This window comes from Perognathus longimembris, chromosome 11, assembly GCF_023159225.1.
Source record: "Perognathus longimembris pacificus isolate PPM17 chromosome 11, ASM2315922v1, whole genome shotgun sequence".
Classification (NCBI taxonomy): domain Eukaryota; kingdom Metazoa; phylum Chordata; class Mammalia; order Rodentia; family Heteromyidae; genus Perognathus; species Perognathus longimembris.
In genome coordinates, this window is record NC_063171.1 from 19,868,598 (window position 1) to 19,889,002 (window position 20,405).

Here is a 20,405-nt window from a genome sequence, read left to right on the forward strand (position 1 = left end):
CCAGGCCCTGAGTTCAAGCCCCAGGATTGGTACACACATACAAATAACTATTGGCCTAGTGGGGTGGTACATGCCAGTAATTCCAACTACTTAGGAGGCTGAGGCAGAAAGATCACAACTGCAAAGCCAGACTGGGCAAACTAGTGAGATCCTGTCTTAAAATGAGGTAAACAGGGCTGGGATGTTAGCTCAGTGGGAGAGGTACTTGGTCATCTAGCATGGGCTAGACCTTGGATTCCATCATACACAGTTAATATTGCTATTGATAAGGGGAGAGATGGAGTTACTCCTCTAATTAATGGATATTAAGTCCACTTGAAAATCAAGAGTTCTCACAAATGCATCAGTGGTACTTACTAGACAATGTTGAAAATGAACTATAAAACTTGTGTGGGTGGGGATGAGAGAGAAAAATTGGGAGAGAGTGAGGGAAGGGGTGACATTATCCAAAAAGAAATGTACTCTTTACCTGAGTTATATAACTGTACATTACCTCTATAATAACAATAAAAAGATAAAAAAGAATATTAAGCCAGGTGCCAGTAGTTTACACCTATAATCCTAACTACTCAGGAGGCAAGATCTGAGAATCATGGTTTGAAGCCACCCGGGACTTCCTCCGTGAGACTTTTTTTTCTTTTTTCCCGCCAGTCTTGGGGCTTGAACTCAGGGTACTGTTCCTGAGCTTCTTTTGCTCAAGAATAGCACTCTACCACTTGAGCCACAGTGCCAGTTCTGACTTTTTCTGTATATGTGGTACTGAAGAATTGAACCCAGGGCTTCATGCATGCTAGGCAAGCACTCTACCACTAGGCCACATAACCAGCTACCTGTGAAACTCTTATCACCAACAAACTACTCAGAAAAGGTCAGAAGTGGCACTGTGACTCAAGTGGTAGAGCCCTAGCCTTGAGTATAAAGAGGCTCAGGGACAGTGCCCAGGCCCTGAGTTCAAGCTCTAGGATTGGAAAAAAAAAATCCCAAAAAACAAAACCAGAGTTCTCAATTATTTGCTTTCAAACATTGCTCCTTGGGTTGAATGCTGAAAATCAAAGATCAAACATTCTATGATTTTTAGCATATTACTAAAAAAAATGTTCAAAGAATTGAATGACACTGCTGTAAGCAGACTTTTTACATTGTGACTTAGTTTACATATGAATAAAGTTTCAGAGAACTTATTTAATAACAAAAATCATAGAGTATTAATGCCAAACCTTAATAAATCCTGGCTTTAATATTTACGAGCCAATTAACTTTCCTGGACATCCTACATGCTAAGTGACATGCTATGAGTTGCTTCTCATCTTTTCCAGGAGATGGTGCTGTTGACCAGAGCTGCTTGGACAGTGGGAAAAAAAGAAAAACAGAGCAGCCAGGATTGTAAATCTAATAGGCCAATTCTTAGACCATCTGGGTATCCAGTCCTTGGCCCAGGGACAGGCATCTGGCTAGCAGAGCCCACTGATAGGATAAGAGGGGTATGGAAGAGAGCTCTTCCTAGTGCAAACTGACTGTGGGCTGCTGGTGTCCTGCACAACTTACTCCAGTGCTTTGGGGATGAGGGCATCCTGTTGCTCTATGATGCCTACTACTGTGACCACATTGTCCTGTGCTGGCCTTTGTGACCTAGTTTACTGTGGAACCCACCTCTGGCCTGTCCCTTCTCTTCTATGAATATTCCACCCTTGTGACTTCAAGGATTTACTTTGCTACTCTCTTGTGTGACTTCCCAGATGGTGTAGTCCTGCTGATTGGGAGCCTGGCTGTACCCCCACCCCCCTATTGTGAGACCTAAGCCTACATCATTTATTGTGGGCCCAATGCAATGGATATGCCCATGGATTTTGCTCAGCCAAAATAGAAAATGGAAGGAAAGCAATAATAACTTTAACTCCTCTTTGCTGGGGCTCCTATTGCTGAACCCAATTTTGTTTTCTGCCACTTGAATCCAGGAGGCACAGGGACCTCTATAAATGGGGGAATCTCCTTTTTCCCTGACGTATCTTAGGATCCCCCAAAAAGGAGAGGCAGGAAGGCTAGACAAATTTTTATTTATAGACTGGCAAGGACTGAAGAACCTGGGTTACTACCCAACTCTGCTTGGTGAGGGCCTGAACTCAGATGATGCTCGGGTGTACAAAGGCATTGAGGGTCCAAAGCCTCTCCTCCACAGCTGGGACCAATGGCTCCATTAATGCTACCCCTCAGCACAGAGCCTCTGTTGTGCAATAGCAAAGATGTCGAGGCTTGTATTCCCCTGACCCCTATTCATAAGTGTCAAGTCAATAAACCATTGACCCCATGAACAAACTGGTGTAAAAAAATGAATCCTATAGAACCAAAAGACTCATCTCTAATTTGCCAGCAAAACATCAGAAGTAGAGCTCAAGTGGGTAGCATGACACTAAAGCTGAGTGAAAGCATTAAGGGCTCTGAGTTCAAGTCCCAGCACCAAGGGCAAAAAAATTATTCATTTAGGTGAAAATGCATATTCTTGTGAATATTAATTATAAAGCAATATATTGTTTAGTAACCAGTTTGGTCTAAGAAATCCATGTATAAATATTTTCTGTTAATTGAATAAAATAGCTACTTTGAAAAAAAATGAGTCCTAGCTCTCAAAGCAAATTTTTTTTAATGTGCTAGGTCTTACATTTGCTAGGCAAGTGCTCTACTTCTTGAGCCATACTCCAGCTCTTTCGTTGTTTTAGTCTTACTCTTACTCTTTTCCTTGAGGCCAGCCTGAGATTTCAATACTTTTATCTCTATCTCCCATATCTAGGATTATAGGTAGGTAGTGAAGATCCTTTCATTCCTGTGGTGGGCCCTGTCTTTTTTTAAAAACCCATAGGGGATACAGACAATGAGGACAGGTCCCATTCTAAAGAAGAAAAAGTAAAAAACACAAGGAAAGGTCAACTAGAAGCAGATGTAATGAAGGCAGATGTGGAAGGAATGCTGATAAATGAGGGGAGAAAAGATCCTCAAGGTGGGAAGGAAAAGGGCTGGATTTATGTGAAGAGAAGACAAGATTTACCTGATAGTTCAGTGCTGAAGAGAAGTCCTTCCTTTCAAAAGCCTCCAGCATCTGGTTTGTCTTTTTTCCCAGGTAGTTATAGGTACTACAAGACAACAGTAAATATTACAGGTTCAACAACTCATTGGGAAAGGTCCAGCTCTTCACAACTTCCTGCTATCTTAAAGGCAAACAACACACCCAGGACTCCTGCAACAGAACTAACACCTATAGAGATCAGGCTGCCTTCAGTTCTGAGTTCTCAGCAATGTCACCAGAGAAGGTATACCAAAGGCCAGAAAGAGAAGGAAGAACACCCAAAAAAAGACACAAGAAGAAAAAAAGTAAAAGGTGGAAGTGCACTTAGTAGGGAAGAATTGAGGCCAATGCTTGCTAAAATAAAGCCCCATGCTAGAGAAGAATTACCAAACAAAAGTAGCATTGCAGGTAAGAAAGACCTAAAACCCCTGTGCTGAGAAACTAGGGGCAAGAAGCTCTCTATGTGCAAGGCAAATATCCCAGCAAATTACCCAGATTCCTTAGCAACTCTGATATCACTGAGCCACAGACTTCTAGATGATTAATAATAAATAATTAGTAATAATTCAAGGAATACTTATTAAATGCCTCTAGTAGCTCTCAGCGGTCTCAGTATACTTTTCTGTTTTGCTGTCTTACTGATTGCCACACACATTTTATAACACTCAATGCTATCCTCTATCAACACTTCAGTAAAAATGGAGGAAAACAGTTATTTGAATCAATAAAATGTTCTTGTGGAGTAATAAAAATCTCTAATCATATCAATAGACATAAACACACTAATCATTGAATACTTAGAACATCCAGCAAGAGAGAAGGTTAAGAAATTCAGAATAAGAATGTTTCCCTGATTTCTTTCTTTTTATGGTGCTGGGGCTGGAACTCAGAGTCTTGAACATATTTGGGTAAGTACTCCATCAGGGAGCTACCCCCTCCTTGTGCTCAAGGCCACTGCTCTACCACTTGAGGCACAGAGCCACTTCTGGCTTTTTCTGAGTAGTTTATTGGAGATAAGAGTCTCATGGACTTTCTTGCCTGGGCTTGCTTTGAATTACTGGCTTCAAACTGCAATCCTCAGATCTCAGCCTCCTGAGTAGCTAGGATTACAGGTGTGAGCTGGCTTCTCCCTAAGCTTTATCACTCACAATTGCTGTCTAGTTTCAGCTTTTTGCTGGCCAATTGCAAATAAGTCTTGTACTTGTCTACCTGGGCTAGCTTTGAATTGCAGTTCTCAGATCTCAGCCTCCTGAGTAGCTAGGATTAAAGGCACAAGCCATTGGTGCTTGGCTCCATTTTCTGGTATTTTTTAATGTACTGTCTTTTACATAGCTAGTTTGCATGGATTTCTGTTACTGTAGCCAAATTTCTGACAAAACCTGCATGGATCCATCCTTGAAACATGGATCACTGGGCTCTACAGATCTAAGAGCAGGTCGTGCAGGTAGTGCATGTCTCAACCTATGTGCTTATCTGTCTCACCTACGCCTACATTGGATACTTCTACACAATGACTGAGATTATAGTTCATTGCTAAATCCTACTTAAAATTTTTTTTTCACTGAAAGGCTGTATGACTAACAGGTCACTTCTAGTAGAAAGGATCTACACATAATACATATACAGGGTACTTGTATGGGATATTTCAGTTTCTATTCCTCGGGAAAGAGGAGTCATGCTTACCTGCCCACAGCTCCAGTTGCTCCCATTATCAGACCACTCAACAGTTGCTAATGTGAAACAGACAAAAAAAATTCACTCATGATGAAGACAAAGAGATGCCCTCATATCAAAAGCTCCATGAATTGCTTTGGGGGAAACTGACCTGCTGAACAATGCTAAGGGGCTACTTACCTCATCCACGCCAAAGAGCAAAGCAAACTCTCGCTGGTGATTCTGATCAACACACTGCCCGAAGTCTAAGAGATCAGTGTCACTGAATTTTAGCCCTTGGAAGGTGGGGATCTTATCCTGAATCCCATCCAACAACTCCTCAGCACGAACTGTTCAAAACAGGATGCTTCATTAATCTATACAGCAGCAGTAAACATCGGATAATAGTTCATGCACCATGGAATCAGCTCTGAGCTGCTATGGCTGCTGTATGTCAAAATTGACTGTCAATGGAATAATCTCTTGCCATTTAGAAATAGCTCCTGAGTACTTGTCAAAGGATAAATTTAAACATGCCATTCCTTGAGGAATAGAAATGCTGGATGGTTTTTGTGATAATAGATATACATTTAGTCTCCATTCCCAATTCCAGAAACAGGAGTATCTCTAGGGGCGCCAAGAGAGTCTTTTGTTGATATTTGATATTGATTTTGGTTCCTGTCTCTGAATCCTAGGATTATAGGAATTTCCAGAGTTATAGGGGCACCTGACATAGTTTCTATTGCCCTTGGCATTATTGTGGGTGACAGGAATTTCTTGTGTTTAAATGAGATGACTTCTGGGGTAGCTTCCTGGATATTCTCTGGATGAGAGCTGGTGGCACAGGGACTGGAGCGTTAGGATTTTCAGTCCCATCCCTCAACCTCCATTAAACTGGTCACCAATGTAATCATGCCCAGGCCTATACAATACAGTCTTTGTAAAGTCCTTAAGGGGGTAGGCACTGGTGACTCGCACCTGTAATCCTAGCTACTCAGGAGGCTGAGATTTGAGGATCCTGGTTTAAAGCCAGGCAGGCAGACAAGTCCATAGGACTCTTTTTTTTTTTTTTTTTTTTGCCAGTCCTGGGCCTTGGACTCAGGGCCTGAGCACTGTCCCTGGCTTCCTTTTGCTCAAGGCAAGCACTCTGCCACTTCTGGCCGTTTTCCATATATGTGGTACTGGGGAATTGAACCCAGGGCTTCATGTATAGGAGGCAAGCTCTCTTGCCACTAGGCCATATTCCCAGCCCTCCATGGGACTCTTATCTCCAGTTAATCTCCAGAAAACTGGAAGTAGAGCTGTGGCTCACACTGGTAGAGTACTCACTAGTCTTGAACGATAGAGCCCAGGAACAGTGCTCTAGCTCTGAATTAAAGCCACACGACCTACCAAACAAAACAAAAGGAAATGAAACAAAAGAACTCCCTTAAAATCTGGTGGCTCACATATGTAATCCTAGGTATTCAGGAAGCTGAGATCTGAGGATTGTGGGTTAAAGCCAACCCAGGCATGAAAGTCTATAAAATTCTTATCTCTGGGGCTAGGAATATGGCCTAGTGGCAAGAGTGCTTGACTCATATATATGAAGCCCTGGGGTTGGATTCCTCAGCACCACATATATAGAAAATGGCCAGAAGTGGCACTGTGGCTCAAGTGGCAGAGTGTTAGCCTTGAGCAAAAAGAAGCCAGGGATAGTGCTCAGGCCCTGAGTTCAAGGCCCAGGACTGGCAAAAAAGAAAAAAAAAGAAAAAAGATTCTTATCTCCAATTAAGGACACGTGTGTGTACACACATACACACACACACACGCATGCACACACATGGCTAGAAATGGAACTGTGGCTCAAGTGGTAGAGTGCTAGCTTTGAGCAAGAAATCTCAGGGACAGTGCCCAGGTCCTGAGCTCAAGTCCCATGACTGGCACAATAAGTAGATAAATAAACAGATACAAATATAAAACTCCTAAAGGATAGGGTTCAGCCATTTCTGGTTGCTGAACACATGGTACACCCAGAGAGAACATGGAAACTCCACATCCCTTCCCATCTACCTTACCTAGGTATCTCTTCATCGGTGTACTTGGTAGTAAAATGGAGTAGTAGATAAGGTGCTTCCTAGAGTTTGATGAGCTGCTCTAGCGAATTAATTAAACCCGAGGAAGGGACTGTGAGATCCTCAACTTGCCATTGTTCAGAGCACTGGGCACAAACTGGGACTTGAGACCGGCAGTTGAAGTGGAACAGTCTCAAGGGACTGAATCCTTCACCTGTGGGGTCTGGTGTCATTCGGTAGATGGTGTCACAATGGCACTGCATTACCGTACACTCAGTTTCCAATACATAATTGGTTGCTGGCAGACAGAAATCCCCTCCCCCTGGCAATCCAACAATTTGACTTTGGTGACCAGAGGTGATGTCTTTTATGAAACATGTGAAAGTAGGAATATTTATAACGCAATCTTGGGCTGGGGATGTAGCTTAGGGCCAGAGTACTTGCCTAGTATACCTAAGGCTTTGGGTTTGATCTCCAGCATCACCAATAAATGAATAAATAAAGGAAGAAACAAACAAGCAAGCTCATTGAATTGTAAATATCTCCCTACTGTAGGAGTACACCAATAATAAAAGAAAAACTAGAAGGGAGTCAGAAGAGATCAAAGGAACTTCCAATGTGAGAGGCATTGAGAATTCCAGCTGCAAGGTAAGATACAGCCTCACCTCTGGAGGGTGGTTTACAGTCCCATAGGAAAGGTGGGGACACCAGGTGTTTGCTAGAAGAGCCTAGAGCTCAGCTGTTCTGTCATGGTGTGTATTTGTGAGATAATGTGAAATGGGGTGGGGATTTCTTAGGGAAACAGGCTAAGAGAGTTGGAAAGAAATACTAGAAGAAGCAACACTTACTCTTTACCCCTGTCAAGGCAGGAATATGATAGTAATAAAATGGCAATTCGGGGGCCCTGACAGCCACCTCCTTTAGGAAATTAACCAGGACATCTGAAAGAACAGAAGGAAAAGTCATGGTGTGAACAAGTATATAACACAGTGGCTTTCCCTAAAGAAACAAACCATCCAATAAAGTGTAAGCACTTACTGAAGTGATGAATATAATCTGTTGTTATGCTAGCTTTCAACAACAAAGTATTGCTACTACTGTTCTGTAGTGTTCAATGTAAAACTTTTCTCAAGCTGGCCTCTGCTGTGAAGTTATGTAGTTGTATTTACCCAACTTGCTTTGACCTTGTTTTGTTCTGTATTGATCATGCCTGTAAACGCCCCCTGGAGAGTTTCATCCTGTTTTGTTACCTGAAGGTTAGATGATTTCCAGTTAAGGTCAAGATGCCCTGACCTGTTTGTTGTGACTGACGCTTCTCAGAAGGAGCCACTATAGTTAAGCTAAAGGGAAAATTCCTGTAGTTTTTGGGTTTATAAGCAGCCTTCTGAGAGCGCACGGGACTGCATCTTGAATAAAATCTTAATTTTTAAAAAATCTAATTTGAGTGTCTCACTGCCTGTTGATCTGTGGATCCCACAGCATTACCATCCCTCATATTGCTACTGCAATGTCTTTGAAAGTTATTTCATTTGAAGAGGAGGTTTTCTTTCTATAGATATCTAAATAAGGTGGGTATTTTCCTACCCCAGCAGACTTCAAAAATTGTGGGTGGGGTTATATGTCAGTGTTGAGTGCACGTTTAGTCTGCTCAAGGTCCTCAGTTTGATCCCAACAACAACACACACACAGGTACACCCATGCATTAAAAGGCAATGTGTGAAGATACAATCAAAACACCTTGTTTTGAGAGGGATGGAGAGGGGCAGCACATGTCAGAGAATCTCAAGCCAAGTTTGTTTTTTTCAGAAGAGTGCACTATGGTTTACTGAAGAAGTACAATTAGCTACCACATCTGAGTTTCCACTGCAGCATCTCTGTTGCAGCATCTCTGCAGAGGACACACACATCCAGCAGAAAGAGCGGGAGAGTTAGAATCACTTCCTCTCAATACTGAGACCATGTAGTTGATCTCTGATACATACTTCAGACAAATAGATCTTTGTTTCCATTTGAATATTTTTTTTGGGGGGTGTCAGTTGTGGGGCTTGAGTTCAGGGCCTGGGCGCTATCCCTGAGCTCTTCAGCTCAAGGTTAGTGCTCTACCACTTTGAGACATAGTGCAACTTTCAGTTTTCTTGTGGTTAATTAGAGATAAGAGTGTTTTTTTTGGGGGGGGCTGGGGATATGGCCTAGTGGCAAGAGCGCTTGCCTCATATACATGAGGCCCTGGGTTCGATTCCCCAGCACCACGTATATAGAAAATGGCCAGAAGTGGCGCTGTGGCTCAAGTGGCAGAGTGCTAGCCTTGAGCAAAAGGAAGCCAGGGACAGTGCTCAGGCCCTGAGTCCAAGGCCCAGGACTGGCCAAAAAAAAAAAACAACAGTGTCATGGACTGGATTCCTGCCTGGGCTGGCTTTGGACTTCCACCCTCAGATCTCAGCCTCCTGATTATCTAGGATTACAGGCATGAGCCACCAGCACCTGGCTGAAGATCTTTTTTCCCCCATTGAATTCTCTAATCTTATTTTTGAGTCTTAATCTTTTTTTTTTTTTTTGGCAGTCCTGGTGCTTGGACTCAGGGCCTGAGCACTGTCCCTGACTTCTTTTTGCTTCCAGCTAGCACTCTACCTCTTGAGCCACAGTGCCACTTCTGGCTTTTTCTGTTTATGTGGTGCTGAGGAATCAAACCCAGGGCTTTGTGCATGCCAGGCAAGCACTCTACCACTAAACCACATTCCCAGCTCCTGGCTGTAGATCTTTGTAAATAAAGTTTTAGCAGGCTGGTGCCAGAGACTCATGCCTGTAATCCTACTTATTCAGAAGGCTGAGATCTGAAGACTGCAGTTTGAAGCCAGCCTGGGCAGGAAAGTTTGTGAGACTCATCTCCAATAAACTACTCAGAAAAGGCTGGAAGTGGTCCTGTGGCTCATGTGATAGAGTGCTAGCATTGAACAGAAGAAGCTCAGAAACAGTGCCCAAACCCTGAGTTCAAGCGCCAGGACCAGAAAAAAGAAAAACATTTTAGCAGAGTTGGAGGCGTAGCTCAGTTGGTAGAGCACTAGCCAATGTGTAAAAACATCAGGTATGGAGTTTGAGTCCTAGTCTTGACCAGAAAATAAATTTAAAAAGTTTTAGAAAAACTGTTCGGGCTTGGGATATAGCCTAGTGGCAAGAGTGCCTGCCTCGGATACACGAGGCCCTAGGTTCGATTCCCCAGCACCACATATACAGAAAACGGCCAGAAGCGGCGCTGTGGCTCAAGTGGCAGAGTGCTAGCCTTGAGCGGGAAGAAGCCAGGGACAGTGCTCAGGCCCTGAGTCCAAGGCCCAGGACTGGCCAAAAAAAAAAAAAAGAAAAACTGTTCATGTAAATATCTGTAAAACCACATGAAAAATATTAAAGTCTTCATTCTAAATGTCCAAATTAGCAATATTCCAGTTACCTACATTAGCTATTTTCTATCAACAGTAGTAAATATGATAATTTCAAGCAATTTTACATTTGGCTATGGCTTTAATTATGTATACAGATAGAAAATATTGCTTGGGTTTTGGAAGAAAATGGCTATTTCAGTAAAATTTGCCAGCCTGGGTAGAAAAATCCAAGAAACTTTTATTTCCAGTTAATCAGCAAAAAGCTACAAGTAGAGGTTTGGCTCAAGTGATAGAGTGCTATAGTACCTTGAGCAAAAAAGCTACGGGAGAATGCCTAGCTCCAGAGTTCAAGCCAGTACTGGCATGAAAGAAAAAAAAAAAAAAAGAGGAGGACATGTAACTTCAAAATGATTGTCAAATATACTTCTCTTCTTTAAGAAAAATAGTTCCATACTTTGCCATGTGGCTTAGACACCCTATGTAACTGATTAGATCAGGAGTCTACACCTGACCCAAATACAGGCACTTGGCAATCCGGATTGAAGAGATGACCCAGTTAGATTACTGGGCAAAAAGAATCCAAGTGCTAATTTAATGCAATCTCTGTTATAGATCTAGGAGAAGCAAATATTCCAGAGACCCACTGTACCTTAAACCTTCATACCTCTAATCTATAAGACTCTGCCTTTATGAATTAAACATCAATATTTTCTTTTAACATCAATATTTTCAATGGAGGCAAGAAGTAGACAGTGTGAGGCCCTGTGTACTTGGACCCATCTCCTTACCTTTGCTCCATGGCTTGAGAAAGAAAGGTGCAATGACAGCAATGCCATCAGCTCCTATTTCTGCAGCATGTTGGGCCTTTAGAAGAAGAAAAACAATACTACATTCCCCATTTATTATAGTCACCTACAACCTAGATATTAGAGCTCATGTGTGCCAACTAACACATCACTAGAAAGTGAAACAATTGGCCCTAGTAGAAGTGTACCTAATTACTTAGGAACTTCTTTGGAAGTTCTAGCAGGCAAACACAGCTAATTATATACCTTTAACTGTAGAACAGTCCTCCTCTGTCAGGGATGATCATCTCTGAGCACACAGCTTTGAGAGGGATGCACGTGGAGTATTGAGGGAGGAAGTGAATACCTGCCTAGCTATCCAGATCAACAGAATCAACACTGGTGACCAACAGAATGACAAATCTCTCACTTGTGTCACTCTTGAATACTAAGTGTTGTACTTAATCTTTTATCTATTGATTGAGTCAATGTGTGGCCAGGCTGGCTTCTCATATGTCACCTTATTTCAGCTTTCTGAGTGTTGGGATTATAGGCATATTGTAATGTGGAAAAAGAGTCACAGCCATCCCTTGCCTGGCTAGGTGCTAGGGGCTGTTGTTTTCACAGACATCCTGGATCCTAGCCAGGACTTGGGGGGCTGTTCACCCAGCTCCAAGGCCAAGAGGAGACAAGCCATCCTTTGAATTGCAGATGCAAGGCTCAATGGGTAGAGTCAGGAGAGCCCAGCTTTGGGGAATATGTAGATGTTGTTGTTTAGCCCCTGGAGAGCTCTACTCTGCAGGGCTGCGTTTATGTAGAATGCTTTGCTGACAAATTGTGCTGTGATAAACATAGTTGTGCTGGTGGCTTTAGTGTGGTCTTGCTTGTAATCTTTTGGGAAGATGCCCAAAAGTGGGGCTGCTGGGTTGTTGGGGAGCTCTATGTTTAGCCTTCTGAGGAACCTCCATTCCACTTTCCAGAGTGGTTGAACAAGTTTACATTCCCACCAACAATGTAGTAGGGTTTCCTTTTGGCCACATCCCTTCCAGCATTTGTTATTATGTTTTCCTTATAATAGACATTTTTTACTGGGGTGAGGTGGAATCTCAGTGTTGTTTTGATTTGCATTTCTTTTATGGCTAGTGATGTAGAGCACTTCTTCATGTGTTTCTTGGCAATTCTCATTTCCTTTTCAGAGAAGTCTCTTTTTAGGTCTTTAGCCCATTTGTTGAGGGGGCAGTTGTTTCTTTGAGGATTTGTTTTAGAGGAATCTAATTTTCTGAGTTCTACGTATATTTTAGATATGAGGCCTTTGTTTGTTGTATGGCCAGTAAAGATCTTCTCCCAATCTATGGGCTTTCTGTTTATCTTGCAAGCTATGTCCTTTCCTGTGCAGACACTCTGCAGTTTGTCATTGCTAAAATATGGAACCAACCCAGATGCCCCTCAGTAGATGAGTGGATCAGGAAAATATGGTACATATACACCATGGAATTCTATGCCTCTATCAGAAAGAATGACATTGCCCCATTCATAAGGAAATGGAAGGACTTGGAAAAAAATCATACTAAGTGAGGTGAGCCAGACTCAAAGAAACATGGACTCTATGGTTTCCCTCATAGGGAATAATTAGTATATGTTTAGGTTAGTCATAGCAGAAGATCACAATAGCCCAATAGCTATGCCCATATGAACACATAAGATGATGCTAAGTGAAATGAACTCCATGTTATGGAAACAAGTGGTATATTATTGTTGTAATTATTTTCAACATGCCAAGTGAAATATACCCTTTTTTTCCTCTCATATTCCCTTCCCATGGTTTTACCCCTGCTATCACTATATCTGATGTTAGTACCCTGGATACTGTATATACATGTATTAGAACTAGGGAAGGTAAAGGGAATACCAAAATTGAGAGGCAAAGGATAAAAAGACAAATCATTCCAAAAGCAATACTTACAAAACCATTTGGTGTAAACAACTGTACAACTCATGGTGGGGAGGGGGAAGCGGGAAAGGGGAAGGGGGAGGCGGGGGAAAAATTAGGCAGGAGGTAACAAGTTAGATAAGAAATGTACTCACTGCCTTACATATGAAACCGTAACCCCTATGTACTTCACGTTGACAGTAAACAACAACAAAAAGAATGCTTTGCTGAGGCATGGTCTCCACTCAAGATGTGACCACTAGCAACAGGAAGCAAGCCAACACACTTCCATGTCTTTTTTTTTTTTCCCATTCCCTCCTTCCTTCCTTCCTTCCCTCCCTCCTTCTCTCCCTCCCTCCCTCCCTCCCTTCCTTCTTTCTTGCCAGTCCTGGGGCTTGAACTCAGGGCCTGAACACTTTCCATGGCTTCTTTTTGCTTAAGGCTAGCACTTTACCCACTTGAGCCACAGCACCATTTCTGGCTTTTTCTGTTTATGTGGTGCTGAGGAATGGAACCCAGAGTTTCATACAAGCTAGGCAAACACTCTACCACTAAGCCACATTCCTACCCCAGCAATGACTTCTTTCCAAGCCTTTCCCTTACTTCCAATCCCTTTTTGTCCAGCAGAGAGCTTTGCCTTCTACCTCAGAGAGAAAACGGAAGTTGGCTCAAACTCTGCTTTTTATCTATAAACTCATCTGCATCTCGAAGGAAGGTCTCCTGTCCCACTGTGGTCACCATCTTGGGCTTTCTATGGCTCAGTGTCTACTTATCAATGGTGATTTCCTGAGGTCCCACACTCCCTCTAGTCAGCATCCACCACATACCAAATATAGCAAGGACAATACTAATTTCATTAGAAAAATGGAGGTTCCCCAGAGTCGTGGCTCTCAGATAGGTCTACATACCAGTTCTTGTGATTCCTTCAAGCTCAGTGCTCCCACATGAATCACCACTTGGTCCAACCTGTAAAAGAGAAGCATTGTGAGTTGTATGAAGTTTAGAGGACACTGGAAGGCAGCACTAACCTGGTCTGTCCTTTTTTAAGGACTTAACTCATGCCTTATTCATCTAAAGATTATTAAGTTCTACTGTGATCAATCAAACATGAATCAAATTAAAGAGCATATGATGATATATTGCCAAATGAAAATCTTTAATGTACAAATAACACAAAAATCAAGATATTGTACTGTAAGTACAAACACTAAAAAGATACAGTGCTATTATGCATAGACATATCTGTCTTGAAAGCTGACCAATATTAAAATTATTATTAATAATTATTTTAAATTGTCCCTTTCTTCTCACATTATGAAACTTCATTTTCTACTGCTGTTGACTGTGACTATCTGATGAGAAATGGTTGGGGAATTATAAACTTTCTGTATACTGGCAGTGCATTTAGTGCCATGGATCTAGTGGTTATATGGAAAGAGAATTTTTATACATGGAGAATTCTATCAGGATAGGATAGAATCTGCTATCCAAATTTATACACACTTTGCTCAGAAAGCTTAGAGATAGAACTTTTTTCTTATCAAGAGCTTCATTGTCAAAGGAAAGATATAAGCTAGAAATGTGGTGAAAGGACGTTAGCAGGCTTAATTAGGCAGGTGTAAGGAACATGCCATCAGCTTCCAGGAGGTAGTCCTTCCAGGAGGTACATATACTCCAGAGTTTGGTCTAACAAGAGCATAGTGGTTTCTTCTATCCTCTTGATGGTAATAATAGGTTTAGGGTTTCTGCTCCATGGTTAATCATAACAAACTGAGGTAGAAAGAGTAGGTTAAGAGAAGCTTAGCGGGGCACAGTGGCTCAAGCCTATAATCCTAGCTATTTGGGAATCAGAGACAGTGGTAGGATCATGGTTCAAGGCCAGTTTGGGAAAAAGAAGTTCTCAAGACTCCATCTCAACCAATGGTTGGGTGGGGTGGCATGCATCTAATATATTCTCAGTGACACAGGGAAGCACAAGGGATGAAGCCCAAGCCAGCATGTGCAGAAAGGAAGATCCTAACTCAAAAATAACCAGTACACTATAAAGGGCTGGTTGGAGGCATAGCTCAAGTAGTACAGCATCAAGCAAGAGGTCCTGATTTCAACCCCAGTACTGTCAGAGAGAGAGAGAGAGAGAGAGAGAGAGAGAGAGAGAGAGAGAGAGAGAGAGAGAGAGAGAGAGAGAGAGACTTAAGTCTATTACCTCACTCTGCCCCAGGATTGGCTGAAAAAGGAATTTTATCTAAAGATACCTTAGTTAGAATCATCCAAGAGCTATATAGTGACATCCAGGAATAATTCTGAGCTAAGAGGATGTAAAAGCAACAATAAGAGAAGGAGAATGGGTAAACACATGCTCACACCAGACATTACTGTTATTTAGCATTAAGAATAGAGCCCTCCAGAGTTATAATAGGGGAAATAGTAAAGATAGGAATCCTGAGAAAATAAGAAGAAAATTTCCAGGGAATAAGATTTAAGGTTCAACCAAGCAATAGAAAAAACAACAATGAGTTAATCAACCCCTGTGTTCTTATTTTGATCAAGCATTGTTTTAGGTCTGTAACTTACGGTGTCATGATCTGGGACAAGTCATATGAGAAATGAATTGGGTGTGAAAAATTCGTTTCTATTCAACAGGATTTGGTCAAAAGGGATATATGCTGAGACTGCAGTGTGGATGTTTGGGAGTCTCCATGTGACCCTAGAGGAGCAGTCATGATTAAATAGACTAGTCTTCTCAGGGAAGGATTAACAAGCTCAGAAATGACCCAATCATCCTAGTGATCTGCTGAGGGGCTCTGAGTGACACATGCAGTCCTCATGAGGCAGGGGTCCATTTCAGTTCTTACTGAACCCTCCCATGATGTGTGTGTGTGCGTGTGCCAGAGTCTGAACTCAGGGCTTGGATTCTCACTCAGCTTTTTCACTCATGCCTAATGCTCTACCATTTGAACCACACCCCACTCCTGGCATTTTGCTGATTAACTGCAGATAAGATATCCACAGTGTGGCATATTCTGCCACAGTGACAGGACTCATCCTTGCCTTTCCTTCTGTCCTTCGAGAACATTCTGTCCCTGCCTACTTCTCTATTCTCTACTTCTGTTGCTTTTCCTCATGTTTATTCTTAGCATCCTCTTTTCACACACTGCCCCAGGTTATTAAGCCTTTTGGACCCAACACTTGATCAAAAATTAACTGAAAGGGGTTGGGGATATGGCTTAGTGGCAAGAGTGCTTGCCTCGTATACATGAGGCCCTGGGTTCAATTCCCCAGCACCACATATACAGGAAATGGCCAGAAGTGGCGCTGTGGCTCAAGTGGCAGAGTGCAAGCCTTGAGCAAAAAGAAGCCAGGGACAGTGCTCAGGCCCTGAGTCCAAGCCCCAGGATTGCCCCCCCCACCCAAAAAAAAAATTAACTGAAAGCTGACCGATCACCTGGAAATGCTTTAGGACAGACTTGGCACATGATTTCAGTATTCAAGGTGCTCAGAAGCCACTTAAAGATCCTCAAGGAGGTCTGGGTTTCACCTTGATAGCCTCTGTTCCAGGCCAACTGGGGATTTACCTCAGATCTTTGGCTTCCACCTACCATTGCTTTCTCTATGTTTATATTTATCAGAACATTTGTCACCATCTGATTCTCCATTCCTCACACAACAGCCTGAGGGCAGAGACCTTGCTTTTTATCTCAGGGACCTAGCACAGTACCAGGTAACCTTGAAGAAATGGGTTCTATATATGGATAAGAGGGTTTCCAGGTTCCAGATGGCAGCAGGGGTGTCTGGCAATTGGGCTGCCCTTTCAAACAGAAAGAAAGGGTAGTCCCCTTCCAAGTGCCAGGAGCCTCAGGCCCTTGGCTTATCTTCCCAGTCTTGATGACACAGTGTCATTCATCTCTGCAGAGCTACTCACTTGTTCCTTCCTTGTGTCACCCACTCCTCAGCAATCAGGCGACGCTCAGACATGCTGAGGGACAGGCCTTCTCCTGTTGTGCCATTCACTGTTTCAAACAAAGAGTCAGTCAGTGAGACTGGCCAATGGCATTTGCTCTCCAACCCCAACTCTGGAGGTTCACTGTCCTAAATCCCTGCCTGAGAGGGATTTTATTATGTACCAAGCACTCACATACTCTTTATATATGCCCAGAGAAGCAGGGGCTGGGGGTGGGGGTTGTTTGAGCTGTCAGCATTAGAGTCAGGCACCTAGCAGTCAGTCACCATCCCCATCTCCACAGCAACCCAGCAAAAGAGGAATTATTCTTGTTTAGAGACGAAAACATGAGGTCAGAAACACTAAATAATTTCAATTTGAACCCACAGCTGTGATCCCAAAACTCATTCTTTTTTCCCTATCTCTCTCCTTCCTTCCTTCCTAGAACCACCTTTTCTTTCTCTCCAGGTTTCACTATACAGCCCAGGCTGACCTTCAACTCTTGAGCCCACAGCTCTACTTTCAGCTTCTTGCTGGTTAATTGGAACTAATAGCCTCACTGCCCTGACTTCAAATGGTGAACCTTAGATCTCACCCTCCTGAATAGTTAGGGTTACAGGCGTGTGCTGCCCAATCCAGATGACTTCAGTACTTGTAGGGCCAAAATGTAGTGTCCTTGGAAGAAAAACTCATCCAAGCAGTAGAGAGCTCCTAATACCACACAAAGACCAGCTCAACTACACTAGTAGGTATTGTTCTTAGGCTTAAAATCTTCAGGATTTGATTTTTTTTTTTTTTGAGATAAGTGCCCAAACTTCTTAGAATCTGACTATATAGCACAGGCTATCTTGACCTTATGACTACTCAAGTGACGGGATTACAAGCATGTGCCACTATATATGGCCTGGTGTGATTTTTAAATTTTTAGAAAATTTACTATTTTTACTATCATTGAAATAAATGGGCCCAAATGTTTGCTCTGTGATTTCCTTGTGCTCTGCAGTTAGAGTGTTTCTTTCATTCACAATTTGAAAAATCTCAGGTTGGAAACAGATTAAGACCCATTCTCTCTCTCTCTCTCTTTTTTTTTTTAGCTGGTCCTGGGCCTTGAACTCAGGGCCTGAGCACTGTCCCTGGCTACTTTTTGCTCAAGGCTAGCACTCTGCCACTTGAGCCACAGCTCCACTTCTGGCCGTTTTCTGTATATGTGGTGCTGAGGAATCGAACCCAGGGCTTCATGTATACAAGGCAAGCACTCTTGCCACTAGGCCATATTCCCAGCCTAAGACTCATTCTCAAGCGAGCTAAGAGGACAGTTGTTCCTTAAGAGGGCTTTGTTGTTATTCAACACCTCTTGGTTAAATGGCCTAGCAAAAAGAGTATATATGAGGCATAGATTTTTTTCATCAATGATGAAACAGTGATAAAAACACCAGCACACCACCAAATGAGATCATTTCTTGGAGGGACACTATCAATCTAATACTGGGAGATACATAAACACACAGCTTTTACTTAGCCTACCATGGCTCCACTGAGACCTATAATACAATACTCTGTGACCTCCTGGTCAGAAAGCAGGTAAGACCTACCTTTCAAAGATGGTGCTTAGAGACAGAGAAATCTGTAAGATTTGGTAAGATGACTTACCAAAAACATTCTTCACTCCCTGCTCTTTTACAAGGTAGTCCACATACTGGCCAATTACAGAAAAGTTGATTTCTCTGAAAGGCATGAAAAACATGGGAGAGAATGGGCATTAATTCAACCAATTCCCAAGTCTATATGCTGTGTACTCTATGGGGGATGGGAAGGAATGCTAGGTTTTGAACTCAGGGCCGGGGTGCTGTCCTGAGATTTTTCTGTTCAAGGCTAGTGCTCTATCACTGGAGCCACTGCTCTACTTCCAGCTTTTTGGTGACTACCTAGAGAATAAGAGTCCCCCAGACTTTCCTGCCCAAGCTGTCTTTGAACCACAAGCCTCAGATCTCAGCCTCCTGAATAGCTAAGGTTACAGATGTGAGCCATTGGTGTCTAGCTACATACTTACTAATAGTTATTTAGAATCCACTCTGTGATCTAGGGTGATCTGAATAAATGCTTCTGTTTTGTGTTTTTGTTTCTTGGATTTTGGTAACATACCTACTCAGCCACATGTGGCTCATTTACACGAACAGAATGCTATTTGACAGAAGTTTTACATTTCAACTTCATCAAAATAATGTTTTAAAAAGCAGTGTGCTACCCATCCTTCATTTTTTCTTTAGGAAAGAGAGAGGGGCGGGTGAGGATGGTGACATGAGACTTAACATTTTCTTTTTCTGGCCAGTCATGGGTCTTGAACTCAGGGCCTGGATGCTGTCCTTGAGCTCTTCTGCTCAAGGTTAGCTCTCTACCACTTTGAACTACAGCTCTACTTCCCATTTTCTGGTGGTTACTTGGAGATAAGAGTGTCATGGACTTCCCTGCCCAGGTTGGGTTTGAATTGCGATCCTCTGGTCTCAGCCTGCTAAGTAGCTAGGATGACAAGCATGAGCCACTAGTGCCCAGCAAGAATTTAACAGTTTTGAACTAAGTGAAAAATTCAGCTTACAAGATAGGGCAATTCAATCCTAAGACTATAATACTTTTAGCACTTAACATTTGTGACAACAAATGAAGACTTAAACCCATCTGTATTTGCTAGTTTTAAACTGAAGAGGATTAAGAGTTGGAAAGGAGCTTTGCTGTCACTCTGCCTCTCAGAGTGAGAGGCAAACATTTTGAAAAGAGCAGCATGGACATCTGGCAAGTTTGTCAGACATGCATAATCCCAGGCCATACCAGGCACAATCTACATTTTGGTAAGATCCAATGCTCGCTGCCTAAAGGACATGGTGTGAACCCCACTGACCTTGCCAGGATCTAATGCCTGAGGTAGATGTTAAGAGCACTGTCCTTTAAAGTCATGTTGAGTTCAAAAATCTATAAACCAATTTACAAGATGTATAAGTGCCTGTCTTGAGTCAAAATGCTGCAGGGAAGGATTAGTGAAAGAGAGTGAGAATTCAAAAGACAACTGGGCAGCAGCCATGATGGTTACGTTGCCTAGGACACAAAGTACCCAGGCAGCCATTTGTACTTTTGTTAGTTGAATCAGAGAATCCTAATATCTTCTTAGCCTTATTAATGTTCTTTTCATCTTACTGCATTTCTACAAAAATAAAAATAAGATGAAAAGCTCTGATGAAACAGGTATCGAAGGGTATTTATCAAAGAGAAGAAGAAGAGAGTAAGAGACAGCTGACTCTGAGATTAAAGAGCAAGAAAGAAAGCAAAAACAACAACAAAAGAACAGGGGCAATCACTGCCAGTGTGCTCAGGGGAAGGCTAGCTAGGGAGCTGAGCCTGCCATTCAGGAAAAGGTACACATTAGTGCAGATGTAAGCCTGCCAGTAGAGCAGAATCCCTTACTGTGCTCATACACACTCATCACACTGCCTGTCTGTACTTGGCTGAGCAAGGGAACTCAGTAAAGGTCAGGAGGCAAAGGAGTGGTCATGTGACCACTCCTTGATCTCTGCCTTCCCATCAGCTGACAGCACACTTCACATGATGTTATGAAGTTTCATTGT

At 42.5% G+C, this 20,405-nt stretch overlaps 1 protein-coding gene across 3 annotated transcripts in view; it reads right to left on the reverse strand.

The window, feature by feature from the left end:
• Npl (N-acetylneuraminate pyruvate lyase) overlaps positions 1-20,405 on the reverse strand; it is a 38,960-nt gene that overhangs the window by 7,412 nt on the left and 11,143 nt on the right. For all 3 annotated transcript variants that reach the window (XM_048356888.1, XM_048356887.1, XM_048356889.1), the window contains 8 exons: positions 18,442-18,515; positions 16,774-16,861; positions 13,763-13,820; positions 10,928-11,003; positions 7,614-7,706; positions 4,913-5,061; positions 4,742-4,788; positions 3,041-3,125 (listed from right to left, as the gene is read on the reverse strand). In XM_048356888.1, the coding sequence (XP_048212845.1) occupies positions 3,041-3,125; positions 4,742-4,788; positions 4,913-5,061; positions 7,614-7,706; positions 10,928-11,003; positions 13,763-13,820; positions 16,774-16,861; positions 18,442-18,515 (670 nt within the window). The remainder of the gene's footprint in view (positions 1-3,040; positions 3,126-4,741; positions 4,789-4,912; positions 5,062-7,613; positions 7,707-10,927; positions 11,004-13,762; positions 13,821-16,773; positions 16,862-18,441; positions 18,516-20,405) is intronic.